The 15,798-nt window shown below is 46.1% G+C and overlaps 1 protein-coding gene across 2 annotated transcripts in view; it reads left to right on the plus strand.

The window, feature by feature from the left end:
- Positions 1 to 15,798, plus strand: part of Marchf10 (membrane associated ring-CH-type finger 10) — a 98,684-nt gene that overhangs the window by 17,908 nt on the left and 64,978 nt on the right. For both annotated transcript variants that reach the window (XM_075942158.1, XM_075942159.1), the window contains one exon: positions 4,507 to 4,623. In XM_075942158.1, the coding sequence (XP_075798273.1) occupies positions 4,507 to 4,623 (117 nt within the window). The remainder of the gene's footprint in view (positions 1 to 4,506; positions 4,624 to 15,798) is intronic.

Below are 15,798 nucleotides of genomic sequence, written 5' to 3' on the forward strand. Positions count from 1 at the left end.
CAAACCTATCTGTCCTCTCCTTTTGATAAAGAAATATTTAAAAGCTGGGCGGTGGTGACACATGCCTTTAATACCAGCACTCAGTAGGCTGAGGCAGTTGGATCTTTGTGAGTTCGAGACCAGCCTGGTCTACAAAGTGAGTTCCAGAAACAGTCAGAGCTGTTACACAGAGAAACTCTATCTCAAAAAACAAAACAGAGAGAGAGAGAGAGAAGAAGAAGAAGAAGAAGAAGAAGAAGAAGAAGAAGAAGAAGAAGAAGAAGAAGAAGAAGAAGAAGAAGAAGGGAGAAAGAGAGAAAGGAGGGAGGATAAAGAAAGAAAAAGAAAAGAAACATTATTTAAGTCATAGTCATATGTATTCTTGAAGAGAATTTCAAATAAATAAAAACACCCAGCCTACAAGAATTCTGTTCAAAATCTGTCTTGGTCTGGCCTGTGTTTGCTCTGCTGGCTCTTCCGCTTTCTGACCAGCAGCAATGACCTGAATACCGGTTAGGGGAGGGCACCACTTACAACTGTAGCTGTAGGAGACAGACTTCCTTGCCTCGGTCCCCACACAGCGGGTGGTCTGATGTGAAGTCATGGTGGGAAGAGTGCACCCAGACAAACAGCTCGGGGCGTGGTTGACTCAGCTGGTAAAGTCTCTTGCTCTCAGGATTGGCAATCAGAGTTTGAGCCCTCTGACCCACACAGCGGAGGGAGAGAACTGACTTGTCCAAGTTGCCCTGTGCCCTCCACATGTGTGTCATGGTACCTCCTCTACATACATTCACTATTTTAATGTTTTGGGGGTCTGGAGAGATGCCTGAGAGATTAAGAGCACTGGTTACTCTTCTAGAGGTCCTGAGTTCAATTCCTGGCAACCACACTGTGGCTCACAACCATCTATAATGAGATCTGGTACCCTCTTCTGGTATGCAAATACCATGCAGGCAGAACACTGTATACATGATAAATAAATAAATCTTTAAAAATATGTATTTTAATGCTTTTTTAAAAGCAGCTCATATTTATTCAAGATCCCTGGCTTGTTTTTGTTGTTGTTGTTGATCTCTTTTGATTAGGTACTGTTTATTATTCTTTGGCACGTGCGCGCTCTCTCTCTCTCTCTCTCTCTCTCTCACTCTCTCTCTTTCTCTCTCTCTCTCTCTCTCTCTCTCATGTGTGTGTGTGTCTGTGTGTCTGTGTGTCTGTGTGTGTGCGCGTGCACACACATGCTTTCCGAGGTCGGAAGAGGTCACAGGATCCCCTGGAGCAGGAGTCTTAGCAGCGCTGAGCCACCCAGCGCAGGTGCTGGGAACTCTTCCAGAGCCTCACAAGGGCAGCAAGCACACTTAAGCCAGAGCCAGCTCTCCAGTCCCCTTTTTGGGTTTTCTTGCTTACATTATGTAACATACGGATCCTGGCAGCACTTCCCAGTGTCCATTTCAGTGATTTATTGTGACAGAGTTGTTCAAAATAAAAGACGGCCCAGGGGACAGCAGGGAAAACGAGAACACTTTTTCTGGAGTGTTCTTACTTTCCAAGCCTGGTGGGGTGAGACCTCACCTGTCTCCGGGAGTCCAGAAGTCCACGGGCTGCAGGAGACCAGCTGTGGAGCTGGGGTGGGGGTGAGGGGGCTTGTCACCTGCAGGGCGATTAACTCTTCCCAGATGGTTCCTGCAGCACCTGTTCCCCCCTCCCCCCACACACACACAGTCAGGCCATTTCTATTCCTAACCTTGTAGCCCAACCTCCCAGGCTTCCCCCCAGGATTCAGGAAATTCTGAATCCTGCCACATTAAAAAATGAAATGCTTTCGCTAATGGAAGTGGAGAGGGAACACGAAGGAAATCTTTCCCTGCTCAACCCAGCCAGGGAGTGGAGAAATGGCAAGTCTACTTAATAACAACCGTGTTGTCTTTACACCAGACTTCTGAATGATTTGACCCTGGTAGGTCGCAGGCCAGTGAGTGAACTTGAAATGTTCCAAGTGCTTTTGCTGTTGTGTGTGTGTGGGGAGGGGGGGTGGTATTTAAAATATCAGCTGAAATCCCTGGTGTCCTTAGGTTGCTTCAGTACTAGTGAAGGGGGAAAGAGTGTGGCACTAGATTTTATTTTAATTTTGCTAAGAAAATGGTGGTGGGGGACTAGTTATTTTATTTTTGTTACATTGCATTTAGGGACTGATATTTTCTGAAGCAAAAAATATGATTCAAGCCAGACTCAGATACAGCGTGTTTCCTTTCATCTGCAAGATTTAAATTAAAGTGCACACATACAAGACCTGCACAGTGACCATACCAGTTGGCATGGTAACATGCGCATCACGAGACTTTACCCCTAGATGAAGAGTTACAATCAGCGGCTGCTGAGGGAGGGAGAACCCACTTTCTCCACCAATGAACTCCCCGATATGTTATCCAATCCCAACTGGTCTGCCCTGAACACAAGCAGCGCTAAATGTTCTCTCTCTCTCTCTCTCTCTCTCTCTCTCTCTCTCTCTCTCCTCATATTCATTAATTTGAGAAGGGGTGGGAGGACTTGGAGTGAGGAGGAAGCCGATATTTATACAGTACTGAGTATGAAGTTCTCAAAAATTATAAAAATATTTGTATATTTTACTAAACTATTTAAAATTGTGTGTGTGTGTGTGAAGGGAATGACAAAAGAAGAGTAACGAAGTAAATATGAGCAACGTACAATGCTCCTCATGTACGAAAATGTCATGATGGAATCCAGTCCTTTGTGTGCCAACTTTAAAACTGATAAGGAAAACAGTGCAATTCAATGCTAGAAAATGAAAAAGGTGAGAAGTGGTTTTTACTCTTCAAGTTCTCACTGGCCAACTGGGAAAATGAGCTGTAAAACAAACCCAATTATAGTGGAATCGGGGAAATAGACAGCTCAAACCACGTGCGTTAGCGTCGTGTTCACGCATACATAGCAGTCCCGTCTTTATCCGCAGGGGATGTCCTCCAAGACCACACCTCCCAGTAGTTTCAAATGTCAACTTGTCACAACCTAAACCCACCTGAGAAGGGACCTCAGCTGAGGAAGCACCTACACCAGCTGGTGGGCACGGCTACGGAGATTGCCCTGGTTATTTATGGAGGAAGGAAGGGCCTCATTAAGTCTGGATGGTATCGGTGCAGGGGCTGGGCCCTGTGTGAGAGAGGAAAGCAGGCTAAGCAGAAGCAGGCAGCAGGCAGGCAGGCCCTAATTCTCCCTGCTCTTGACTGGCTATGATCTAACTGCTTGAGTTCCTCCTGGGATTTTCCCTTTCTAATGGACTGGAACCTAGAATTGTAAGCAGAATAAACCCTTGCCCCTCCCATTAGACTCAGTAAAGGATTAGCACCGCTGCCTAATTGTGAGAACAGTTCTGAGGATGCACAGTCACAGCTGCCAGCATCACGGCTCTTGCCCTTGGGGGCCGGCAGTGAATAACGTGAGGATTGTTTCAGCAACAGTGTTTTGATAATGCCACAGCAGGGCTGATAAATGGACGGCTACAAAGTGAGTAATCGGAGTGCACCATGCAGAGTGTATGTATGCCGGACAAAGAGATAATTCATGTCCAGGGCAGGAGAGAGTGGGACGAAGTAAGATTTTATCACAGTATTCAGAATGGTGCAAGATTCAGAACTTATGCATTATTTATTCCTGGAATCTTCCATTTCATGTTTGTGCACCAAAGATGACTATGGGCAACTGTTGACGCTGCAGATGGAGACAGGCGGCAGTCTGCTGCTTCATTATCAATTAATTCAGCCCCGAGAGGAGTAGGTAGACAGGGAAAGAGGAGGTGTCACCCTGGCTGGATCTCAGTGACCAGCAGCCTGAGCTGCTGGGAACATGGGGAGGCTATTCCAAGCAGAGGGAATAGCATGTGGCAGACATGTAGCATGACCCAGGAGTTGGTCAACCCAAGAGGTGGTAAAAGGGGTGCCACAGAGGGGAATAAGACTGGAAGAAGCTGATAGGACATTTTGGGTACAGCCTTCCTAAAAAGGCAACTCTTCTAAGGTGCTGGAGAGATGGCCTGGTAGTCACAAACACTTGCTGCTTAGCCATGAGCACCAGATTCAACTTCCCCAGCCACATAGGGTGGCTCACTAAAGCCTGTGGCTCCAGCTCCAGCGGACCTGATGGTGTCTTCTGACCTCTCGGGCACCTGCACATACGTGTGTTCTCACACTCAGCACTCACACGGATATGGGCACACAGACAGGGCACAGTTTAACAAGAAGGAAAGCACTGCTCTTCCTAAAGTATTCCATGGTGTGCTTAGAGTTTGTGTTTATCAAAGCTGCGCTCGATGGCTTTGATCCTCACGTTTTGGGAAAAGGGAGAAGAGAGTGACACCTGGTCTCTGAACCCGGTGACAGCTATTGCATGAACAGCTGGAGACGAATATCATTTTCCTTGTGCCTCTCAAGTTGGTATTAAGCCTGAATTTGCCAAAACTAGTCACAGACCCAAGAGAATGCAACCATTTTCTCATCTCTCTTGTGTGTTCTCTAGGCTTGTTTGAAACGACAAGAATACAAAAAAGACCCAAATGAGAAGAAGCAGGATCAGCTATGGGGGAAAGACACGAGTGACAGATCCCGGTTTTCAAGCGGGTCATCGTCCAAGCAGGTATGGAGAATTCAAGTCTTTTGCCTCTGTGTGTGTGTGTGTGCGCGCGCGCACGCGCACATGCATGAATGTGTTAGGAAAAAGTCAACTCCAAAAGGAAAGTGTTGGTACTCTCGGCTGCTAAAGTGCTTCTTCCACAAACATGATAACCTGAGGTCTATTTCCAGAACCTGCATTTAAGGGTGGGGAGTCAAGTATGGCGGAGTGCACTTGGGATCCCATAGCTGGGGAGATGAAAAGAAAATTCCTGAAGCTCACTAGCCGGATAGCCTGCCAGAACTGAGAAAACCCCAAGCCAGTGGGAGACCCTGTCTCAAAAGAAAAAAAGAAAAAGAAAGAAAAAACCTGGGTTGTGATGCCCAAGGTACAACACCTCTGTTGTCTGGACAACTGATCACCACATGCATGCACACATACATGAACACATACATGCACAAAAATGGATAAAATGGAAGTCTGTTACGAATTCTAAAGGGCAAGGCAAGAGAGTCTTGAGCCAGGTGTTCCTGTTTTGAATGCTACCTGTCACTCTTAGCCATGGCCTTGCTTGTTGGGCTTCACTCTTGTCCCCTGGTGGTGAAGGACCTGATGTTTATAGTCCGTAAGACACGCATTGATGCTAGAGTTGGAGGCACTGGGCCTCCATGTTTGTGGCTTCTGATCTAATCCTCGGCACCGTTGTCTCTGGCTTTAATTTAAAGGCAAGAATAGAGTTAACTACAGTGACAACAACAGATACAGTAGCTGGCAATTGTTTAAATATTTTTGTGTAACTTGATAACAAATAGTTAAGAACAATATAGTATTATAACAATATGATATATGATAGTGTTCAAACTAGCCGTTATTTGAGTATTTGTACCACTGCGAACATTGCATTCAGTTCTCTATGTGTATTAACTCATTTCATTCTCATAGTTACGTATATGTCTATTATCTATCTATTGTTTTTGAGACAGGGTCTGATGTGTCTCAGGCTAGCCTCAAGCTGGCTATGTAGCCAAGGCTGGCCTTGAACTCCCAATCATCCTGCCTTTACCTCACAAATGCTAGGATTGTAGGAATATGCCACCATACTTGGCTTGATATGTACATATTAAGATATATAAACAGGCCAGGTGGTAGTGGCACATACCTTTAATCCCAGCACTCAGGAGGCAGAGGCAGGCAGATCTCTTTTTGAGGCCAGCCTGGTCTACAAAGTGAGTTCCTGGACAGTCAGGACTGTTTCACAGAGAAACCCCGTCCCAAAAAAACAAACAAACAAACAAAATATAAATAGGGCATGGTGGCATATGCCCATAATCCCAGAATTTAAGAAGCAAGAGGATCTGGAGTTTGAGGCCAGGTTGAGCTAACAGCACCTCAACCCCACCCCAGTTCCCTTTCTATTGATGTGATAACACCATGAGCAAAGGCAGCTTGGGAAGGAAAGGGTTTATTTCATCTTCCAGCCCATCATGAAGGGAAGTCAGGGCAATAACTAAAGCAGAGACCATGGTAGGACGCTGCTGAGTGCCTTGTTCTCTGCATAGCTCATTCAGTTTGCTTTTTCCTTCTTTTTATACCATCCAGGACCACCTGCCTGGGGGTGGCACACCCACAGTTGTCTGGGCGTCCACCCATCTCTCATTAATTAAGAAATGCTTCCCCTCCCCCAGACTTACCTACAGACCCATCGATGGAGGCATTTTCTCAATTTAAGTTCCCTCTTGCCAGATGACTCTGGCTTGTATTATCAAGATGACAAAACACTAACTGGTATTCTCTATGAGCCCAAGAGAGTACACACATGCACACATATGTGCACATACGTATGCGTGCGTGTGCGTGCGCATGTGTGTGCATGCACACACACACACACACACACACACACACACACACACACACACACACACACCTTGGCCACATTACAGATGGCAACTTGCTTCAAGTAGCCCTGAGGAACCTTAGCTATAATTTCACAGGCATTTGCAGTGGAGTGGGTTTTCCATCTCAGGCGTGCTGACCCCAGAGCAGAGCTCCGGACTGCTGAGCTCTTTCTCCATGTTTCATGCTTGAGGTCTTCTCTGTCTGAGAATTTCGCTTATTCTGTGTAAGAGCTAACAACCACAGACTGCATCCAGCCCTGGCTGTTAGCAAGGCGAATTGATTTAAGGTGAGTAAAATGCCCCTTATGAATTCCTATTTAATATTTTATGCCTGAAACAGACTCCAGAGGAGGGACTGTCTCTTCCCTATCAGTAGCATGGATCTCTGAGACAGATCTTGGATACCTGATATCAATCAAGCTCTTGATTTCTTCTTTAATCTACGATGTTCACACAGTGGTTATTTAATGTTCAAAGGACACCTTAAAAACATCAGTGATTGATGTTTATGGACGTAGCTGCTTCCCTGGGAGAGATGTATGGTCCCTATTAAGGGATATAAAAGCACACGATAAACTATCCCACCTAGAGGCTGAAGGTGAAAAGGAACCCCCTCACCACGTTGGCAGCTGCCAGAATGCTTCGCCTGGGTCTCTTCCTGCTGGTCAAGGGCTACATGTAAGGCCTGCTGCTGCTGACACCAAGGGAATGAGGTCAATCCAAAAATTAAAACTGCTTTGGCTAGAACAGCTTATTTTTAGCATTAAAATAAATGCTGTCATTTTTATGCTCAGAATAAAAAAAATCAAGGACAGATAACAAAAAAAAATGTGATACAATTTTAAGTCAGACAGCGGCATGTAGCAATTCCTAGACTGGGATTCCCGAACAAATGGACACCTGGTCCCGCTGTACTCATGACGAGGCTAACACTCCAGGTCACAGCCATGCTTTCACAGCAGGGGTCACACACCCCTCGGGAACACTCGGGACCTGCCTGTGGCTCCTCTCCGCCGGCACTGCAGGACAAGATGCTGTCGCATTCCTATAGCTTTTCCTTCCAAACAAGGACACGGCTGTCCAAATGATTGGATGAAACAACTTCTGTGATCATAGATTACTTAGACCTGATTTTCTAATTCAATTTTGTATTTACTTGTACCCAACACAAAGTAATAATGGCTCTTGCATAAGACTGACCATTTCTATCAGAAGACAAAACCCGGAGGCCAGGAGTCATGGCACATGCCTTTAAAACAAGTGAATCTCTGACCTGGAAGCTTGCTTGGTCTACAGAGCAAGTTCCAGGCCAGCCAAGGGTACATGGTGAGACCTGTGTCAAGAAAAAGGAGGAGGGAGAGGAGCAGCAGGTAGAAGACGGCAAGAACAGGAATTTTCATGCTGCACTGGGCCACCATGCCTGTGAAACAATCCTTGCAAATCAACTTTAATTCTCCAAATGCTATCCTGAAGGCTTGAGACGTACTTGTACAGTATCTCCAAGGTTCCACTTTGTGTGCACTTCTGCTTCACCCTCATCATTTGAGGCACTGGGGATGCTGGGATGTTTGGCTCTGGACACAAAAGCAGAGGAAGATGGTGATGAGACATGGTAGTACTGAATGCACAGTGTGTGTGGTTGCATGTCTGCCCTGCTGGGCCCAATGCTTGAGCTTGGGACAAACAGGAGAGAGAGAGAGAGAGAGAGAGAGAGAGAGAGAGAGAGAGAGAGAGAGAGAGAGAGAGAGAGAAGAAAGGATGGAAAGAAGGAAGGAAGGAAGGAAGGAAGGAAGGAAGGAAGGAAGGAAGGAAGGAAAGAAACCCAAGGTTCCTTAGGAGACTCAAAAAAAGGTGCAAGAAAAATTTTAAGCCTTGGGATTATGCATTAGTTTGGATAGCCCCCTCCCAAGTTTGAGCTTTCCCCAGATTTCTACAGCAGTCCGGTTGTTTATGCCTTGGCCTGCCCCACAGTATCTCCAATCCCTGAGGGAATGCATGACTTATCAAATAAACCTCCTTCTAAGGGTGCATAATACCAGGGGGTGCTGGACCTATTCTCCCAGAGACTCTAAGAAGAAGAAAGTTGGCATCTCCCAAAGGAGAACCAGGTCAGACTGATCCAATTTCCAGAGTGTATTAAATGTCACACCAGGCAAAAACATCCTTGGTCAATCAGAAAAGGGCTGGAAAAAGATAGACCAGAGTGACACTGTAAACCAGACAACCCCTTCAGGGTGGGGGGGAGGTGTACCCCATCATTTCCTTCCCAGAAATTGCTGGGACCTAGGACTCTGGGTAACATTTTGCATCTGATTTGTGAAGGCAGATCTGTCCTCTGATTGGGTGGCTAGTGTGAAAGTCAATTGCTGAATTCATGGAAATTTCCCCAGTGTTCTGTCATTCTTTGAAGCACGCCATGACCAAATTTTGACACTTGTGTTGCAATTTTCATCACTTGTTCATTTCTTAACCCCGACTCCAATTGTCACAATTCTGATGAGCTTGGAACAAACCATCAAGTATTAGCTCCAGTGTCAAAGCTATCATTTCCAGACACCTACCTAAGGGTGGGCAGATCTCCTCCCAACACACAGTTAACCCAGCTACTGCTCCTCAGCACGCTCTCTCTGTAGCCAGAGGCTTTCCTAGGGCTGCACAGTTGTGTTCAAGTCCAGAAGAAAGCACTCTGTCAAGCCCATTACTGAGATGTTCTTTAGTATGGTACATCTCAGTCTGTGGCTTGCCATCATAGAAAACATAACCGAAGACCACTCTGACCCTTGTCACCTTGTGAGTTTAGACAGTGTTTCAGTTCTCCAAGGGAACACTTACTATGTTATGCTTATTTTGCAAGATCATCGTGAGGATGAGGGAACTTAAGTGATGTGCTAACATTAAATCATGTCTACAAACGGCCTTGTTAGTCAATTCTACCACAAGCAATGCCCCAACAGGCATCAGTGAAGAAACAGGTTCTGTGGCTTCTCGGCTACATCTCTAAAAGCCAACCTAATGTAGCCACTTATCACAAACCATCCTAGAGGGTTGAGAACAGCGTGCTGAACCTCCATCCGATTAGAATTTGCCAGGGAAATAGATGGTAGTTCTACATATTCAATCAGAAGTTGGGTAATTAGTTGGGTGGTGGTGGCGCATGCCTTTAATCCCAGCACTCTGGAGGCAGAGGCAGGCGGATCTCTGTGAGTTTGAGACCAGCCTGGTCTACAGAGCTAGTTCCAGGGCAGCCAGGGCTGTATTTACATAGAGAAACCCTGTCTTTAAAAACAAACACAAAACAACAGAAAAGCTGAATAGTGATAAAGCAGTGTCCATGGAAAAAGATGTTTGCGTTTATCTCCCCTAGTCCGTCACCACCACTGGGATTCACAGGGGCACTGTCTTAGGGTTTCCATTGCTGTGAACAGACACCGTGACCATGGCAGCTCTCATAAAGGAAAACATTTAATGGGGTGGCTTACAGTTCAGAGATTTAGTCCATTTATCCTCATGGTGGGACATGGCAGTGTGCAGGCAGATATGGTGCTGGAGAGGTGGCTGAGAGTTCTGCACCTTGTGCAGGCAACAGGAAGTGACCTGAGACACTGGGTGACACCTTGAGGAGAGGAGACCTCAAAGCCCACCCTCCCAATGGCACACTTCCTCCACCAAAGTCACACGTACTCCAACAAGGCCATTTCTCCCAATACTGTCATTCTCTATGAGTTTATGGGGCCAATTACATTAAAACTGCCACAGACACCAAGATATTTTATCCTCTCTAAACTTAACAGCGAATAGACATGACCTGATTTCCCCATAAAAGATGAAATAATTGATTAGCCTAGGATGAGGGGAGGGGGCAGAGCAGGGGGAGGCGGCAAGCTGTATGAAGAGATTCAACATGAGCCTTCCTCATCTTCTGGATCCTGGATCCTTGCTGGAAGGGTCATTGTTCCAAAAGTACTAAGCTCAGGGACTGAAGACAAGCAGTCTCTGTGTATCCTGCAAGAAGTAGGAAGATGGAGAGGCTGGAGAGAGGGCTCCATGGTTAAGTGTTGTTCCGGAGGACCAGAGTTCTGATCCCAGCACCTCCATTGGGTAGCTCACAACCACCTAGAATTCTAACTCCCGGGTCTGTGGGTGCCTGTATGTTTATGGTTTACACACACACACATGCATACACACACATGCATGCATACATACACACACACATAAAAATAAATGAAAAAATAAGGAAGAAAGATAGGATTCAGCTCAGCTTTTGAGAGCATCCTTTGCTTAGCTGAGAGTAATGGACTTGTCGTCCTTCAACTCTCGGCAGCTGAGCAACTAAATATTTAGATTTCAGGTCACAAAGACCCAAAATTATACTGAGAAACGGGGTCGGCAGTTTACCTGATACCAAGAAGCAGCTGGCCGTGGCCCGGGCCTGCTCACTGTGATGTTTGCTTCAGTGAGGTCACCCAAACCTCCCAGCAAGCAAAGTGAGCCTCGGAAAGAAGGCTGTTACCCAACATAAACACTGTAATCGTTTTGTCCATGAGAATTCACACAGACTCAGGAGTTTCAAAAACAAAGCCTCCTCAAGTAACCTGCAGTGTCTTAAACAAAACAAAACAAAAAAAGGCCTGTATTGAGGCTGGCTCGGTGCCAGCTGGGCAAGCGTTCAGATCAGTGCTCGGACCTCAAGCACCCAAGGAAAAGCCAGGCATGATGGTACAGGTCTGTGGGGGAGGGTGGCTCACCTTCGCTCCCTAGCCAGCCAGTCTAGCTAATGGGTGACTGAGAGACCCTGTCTCCATACATAGGGTGGATGGGCCTGGCATGATGGCACACACCTTCAATCCCTGCACTTAGGTCTCTGTGAGTTCCATGCCAGCCTGGTCTATATAGGTGGTTCCAGCCCAGTCAGGGCTAGACAGTAAGACATTATATTGAAGCAAATAAATAATATGAAAAACCAATTGAACATGATACCTAATGTGGACCTTTGGTCTGCATGCGAGAGCGCGCGCGCGCGCGCGCACACACACACACACACACACCAGTGTCCCATCCCTAAATGAGGGTAGCAAAGATCCAAAACTACGCTGAGCACACCAGCAGTGGTTGCGGTAATCTCAGCACTAAGGGGAGGATCAAGAATTCAAGGTCGTTCTCAACTACTGAGTGAGTTCAAGGCCAGACTAGGCTACCTGAGACACTGACTGAAAAAAAATAAAAAGTAGAGTCAGAGAGATAGCTCAGTAGGCAAAGGCACTTCCTGTACAAACCTGGCAACCTGATTTCAAGCCCTGGCATCTTACATACATTAGGGTGAAAGGAGAGAACAGAATCCACAATTGTCCCCCCACTTCCACAGTCTGGGGACAGCATGCACACCATGCACACACAATAATAAAGTTTACCTTTAATTTTATATGTATGGGACCCTCCATGTCCACTACATGTGTACCTGATGCCAAAGGGACCCAGAGGACAACACCAGATCCCCTGGATCTAGAATTACAAATGGCTGTGAGCTGCCATGTGCCACATGGGTGCTGGGAACCAAACCTGGGTCCTCTGAAAGAGATTGCTCAGTGGTTAAGAGGACCACTGAGCCATCTCTCTGCCTCTAAATAAAAAAAAGTGTAATTTAAAAAAAAATTTCAAATTTACTTCCACGTGCTCAGTAGCCACGCAGCAAATGGCAGGCTCAGTGGATCACCGAGATAAATAGTATTTCCATCGTGACAGAGTTGGACAGAAACAGCTATTCCAGATGTTCAAATCCAGAACAAAACCAGACTCCATGGGAGCTCTGTCTCCCAGAAGCTGGGCCTGCACAATCCACACTAAGGAAGGGGCAGTCCAGGGAAGGCTGGCAGGGATTTTTTTGAAGTATGTGTGTGAGAGGGGCGTAGGGGCGGGGTGTGGTATGTGTAGTGAGGTGTGTGTGTGTGTGTGTGTGTGTGTGTGTGTGTGTGTGTGTCTGTCTGTCTGTTTGTCTGTCTGTCCCGGGTATATGGCATATCTCCTCCCCTCACCTGCTTGCTTATTCATCCTGCCCTTCCTGTGAAACTCCTGTCTCCTCTTTCAGAGGGTTCTTGGGTGGCTGTTGTCTCATTAATCTGTTAATGTTAGCCTACTGACACCCTGAGCAGAGTCGTGAGAGCAACCACAGCTTGGTATGTGACATCTGTGTTCCCTGAGTTACATTTTTAATTTTCTCTGAGTTCTGCTTGTCCATGGTGGGGTTCCTTGAGGGCCAGGAAGTAGGCTGGAGTGCCGATGAGACAGGTCACACACATACACGCACACGCACATACACGCATGGGGCTTTTAACTGCCCAAGGGCCCCACCCTAGGAGTCTGAGTCATCCCTAACACCTGGTATGGTGTTTGTCTCAGCTGCCCTTTTAACTCACAGATCCCGCACCCCGGAAATATACCTGGGCGACCAGTGGCTCCGCACACAGCTTCTGCAGCTGACCTCTGCCTCCCCCAAAGGGTGTGCCATGGAGACCGAGTGTGCACCCCACAGTCTGACAAGCATAGATCTGTGGGGATTTTCCTCTGAGCTTGTTTATCATCTTGGCTGTGGATTTGTTCACCACAGTGCCCTCGAGCCCCCCACCCCCGGTTCATGTGGCTGAATGCATCATCTCCCCTCAAGCTAGTTCCTCTTCCTGTGTTTTTCTAGAATCCTGGAAGTTGTGGTACACTTCTCCTCCTTGTCTAGTCCCTCCTTCCCACACTTCACAGCAGACACCAAAGTCTTGTCTCTTCCCTAGAATCTGCCCATGAATTTTCCCTTGCTGGACACTTTCTTTCTGTCTGGATTATTGTAGTACTGTAGTACTGGATTCCCTAACCCATCCCAGTCAGTCACTATGGAAGAGTAACCACTGTGGAAGCAAATTGGATAACAATTATTTATTTTTATTTTTTATAAAGTTATATCTCTATCTATCTATCTATCTATCTATCTATCTATCATCTATCTATCTATCTATCATCTATCTATCTATCTATCTATCTATCTATCTATCTATCTATCTATCTAGATATCTGTCGTGTACACAGTGTTCTGCCTGACCAGATCTTGTTACAGATGGTTGTAAACCACCATGTGGTTGCTGGGAATTGAACTCAGGTCCCTCTGGAACCTCTGTCAGTTTTCTTAACCTCTGAGCCATCTCTCCAGCTTGACAATCGTTTATTTAAAATCCCCCTGTCTTTCCCCATTGTCTTTGGGATCTTCTAGGAAGAGCTTATTGGCTTGAGAAACCATAGAGACATCTCTGCATCAGCTCTCTGGGGCACCTAATCTGGGGAAAGTTCGTTAGGTTCTCCTGGAGGTCCAGGGTTGGCTTACCCTTGTGAATTCTCAGAGCACCCTCTGGGTTCAGGCTCACCATGCAACTGAGACCCCTTGGCGGGGGGGGGGGGGAAGGGGGCTCAGACGACCCTTTGAAGACCATCAGAAAACAGAAATATTTATGCTACAATTCACAACAGTAGCAAAATTACAGTTATGAGGTAGCAACAAAAATAATTTTATGATTGGGGTTCACCACAACATGAGGAACTGTATTAAAGGGTCACAGCATCAGGAAGGCCGAGAAGCACTGAGCTAGACAGAGAAAGAGAAAACACTGTTTATGGATGCATCTCCAGGGGCCATTGTGCATTCAGTTGAAGCATAGGGCTCACTTGATGGCTGATGTGTTTGAAATAACCATACAGCTGTAAGGGCTAGAATATGGACCCTCAGTTCATATTGGACAGCAGGATGCCCTGTGCACTGGTTTGAAATTAGTCACAGGATTTTTTTTATTGTGTATACAGTGTTCTGCCTGCAGGCCAGAAGAGGGTACGATATCTCTTTACGGATAGTTGTGAGCCGCCGTGTGGTTGCTGGGAATTGAACTCAGCTCCTCTGGAAGAGCAGCCAGTGCTCTTAACATCTGAGCTCCCATAAATCTTTTTCAAAAAATGATGAATTAATAAATGACTTAAAAGCACTCGGGAGGCAGAGGCAGGCGGATCTCTGTGAATTCGAGACCAGCCTGGTCTACAGAACTAGTTCCGGGACAGGCTCCAAAGCCACAGAGAAACCCTGTCTCGAAAAACCAAAAAAAAAAAAAAAAAAAAAAAAAAGAAATTAGTCACAGAAGGGTGAAGCCAGTCTTCCATTCTTTTCCTGGCATACCACTTGCAAAGGACCAGGTAGCTTTATCACAACTCTGGGTACGTTCCCTTTGCCACAGTAGGCCAGCAACCAAACACAAGAACAGCAGGCTGTCGACCTTAGAGGATGGAGAAACCTCAGAACAGCCTCCAAGTGACTCCTCAGGGTTTACCTGGACTTTGCAGCCAAGGCTACCTCTTATGGCTGCGGTTATCTGGTCCTTTCCAGAAACCCACCAGGCTGAACCGGATGGTCGTTCGGTGCTTAGCTTAGAGACTTGTCCCATTCTGCGTGCAAACCTGAGGGCCGAAGGTCCCTTGCAGCAGCTGCGTGGAAGTGAATCGGCAATAGCTGCCTGGCCAGGAAAGCCGGCAGGGCGCTGTTCACCCCCGACTTGCGCGTTCCGTTGGAGTTCCACCAGGTGATTTAAAAATAGGGCATGACATTAAAATGGGGCGACTGTCAGGATAAATTGGGATGCTCTCACAAAGCCACCCTGCCTCTCTCAGAAGATAAGCAAGTCAGCCTCGTCCTTCCAGGAGGCCAGCTTAATACCGACACTCACAGTCATCCCTGCTCAGGGAAATTGGTGGTGCCCAAAACAGGTGGCCTCTGACCCAAATCGTTTCTCTGTGTTAATTGGACATAGCAGCTCAGGAACTGCAGAGGAGATTATAATAAAATGTCCTTTTTTCCCCATTTGTAATACTGTGCATCTCACTGTACTTTGTTTTAGTAAAATTACCTGCTTTTTAAAAATGATTCTAATTAATTCCTAAAGCAACAACAACAAAAACTTGTTAGAAACCAATTAAAATTAAGATATCAAAATCTTAAATTTTTTCAGTTGCCAGAGACTAGTATTCAGATTGTGCCTTTATTAAATAGATTTTATAACACAGCACTTCAGCCTAAAATAGCCTTTCATTTTGTTTTCATAATGCTTCATTCATTAAAAAAATAAAATGCAATTATTTATCAATTAAAAATAAAACAAATTTAAATTTTAAAATAATAAACATAAATGCGGACATTATAAATCCCTTCTGTACAGCACCGTGTGTTATGTCCTAGGAACGCAGGGCAATGAATAAGGCTTGTTCCTCAAGTCGCCCACAGTGTGGTGAA

Source organism: Microtus pennsylvanicus, chromosome 11 (genome assembly GCF_037038515.1).
Source record: "Microtus pennsylvanicus isolate mMicPen1 chromosome 11, mMicPen1.hap1, whole genome shotgun sequence".
Lineage (NCBI taxonomy): Eukaryota > Metazoa > Chordata > Mammalia > Rodentia > Cricetidae > Microtus > Microtus pennsylvanicus.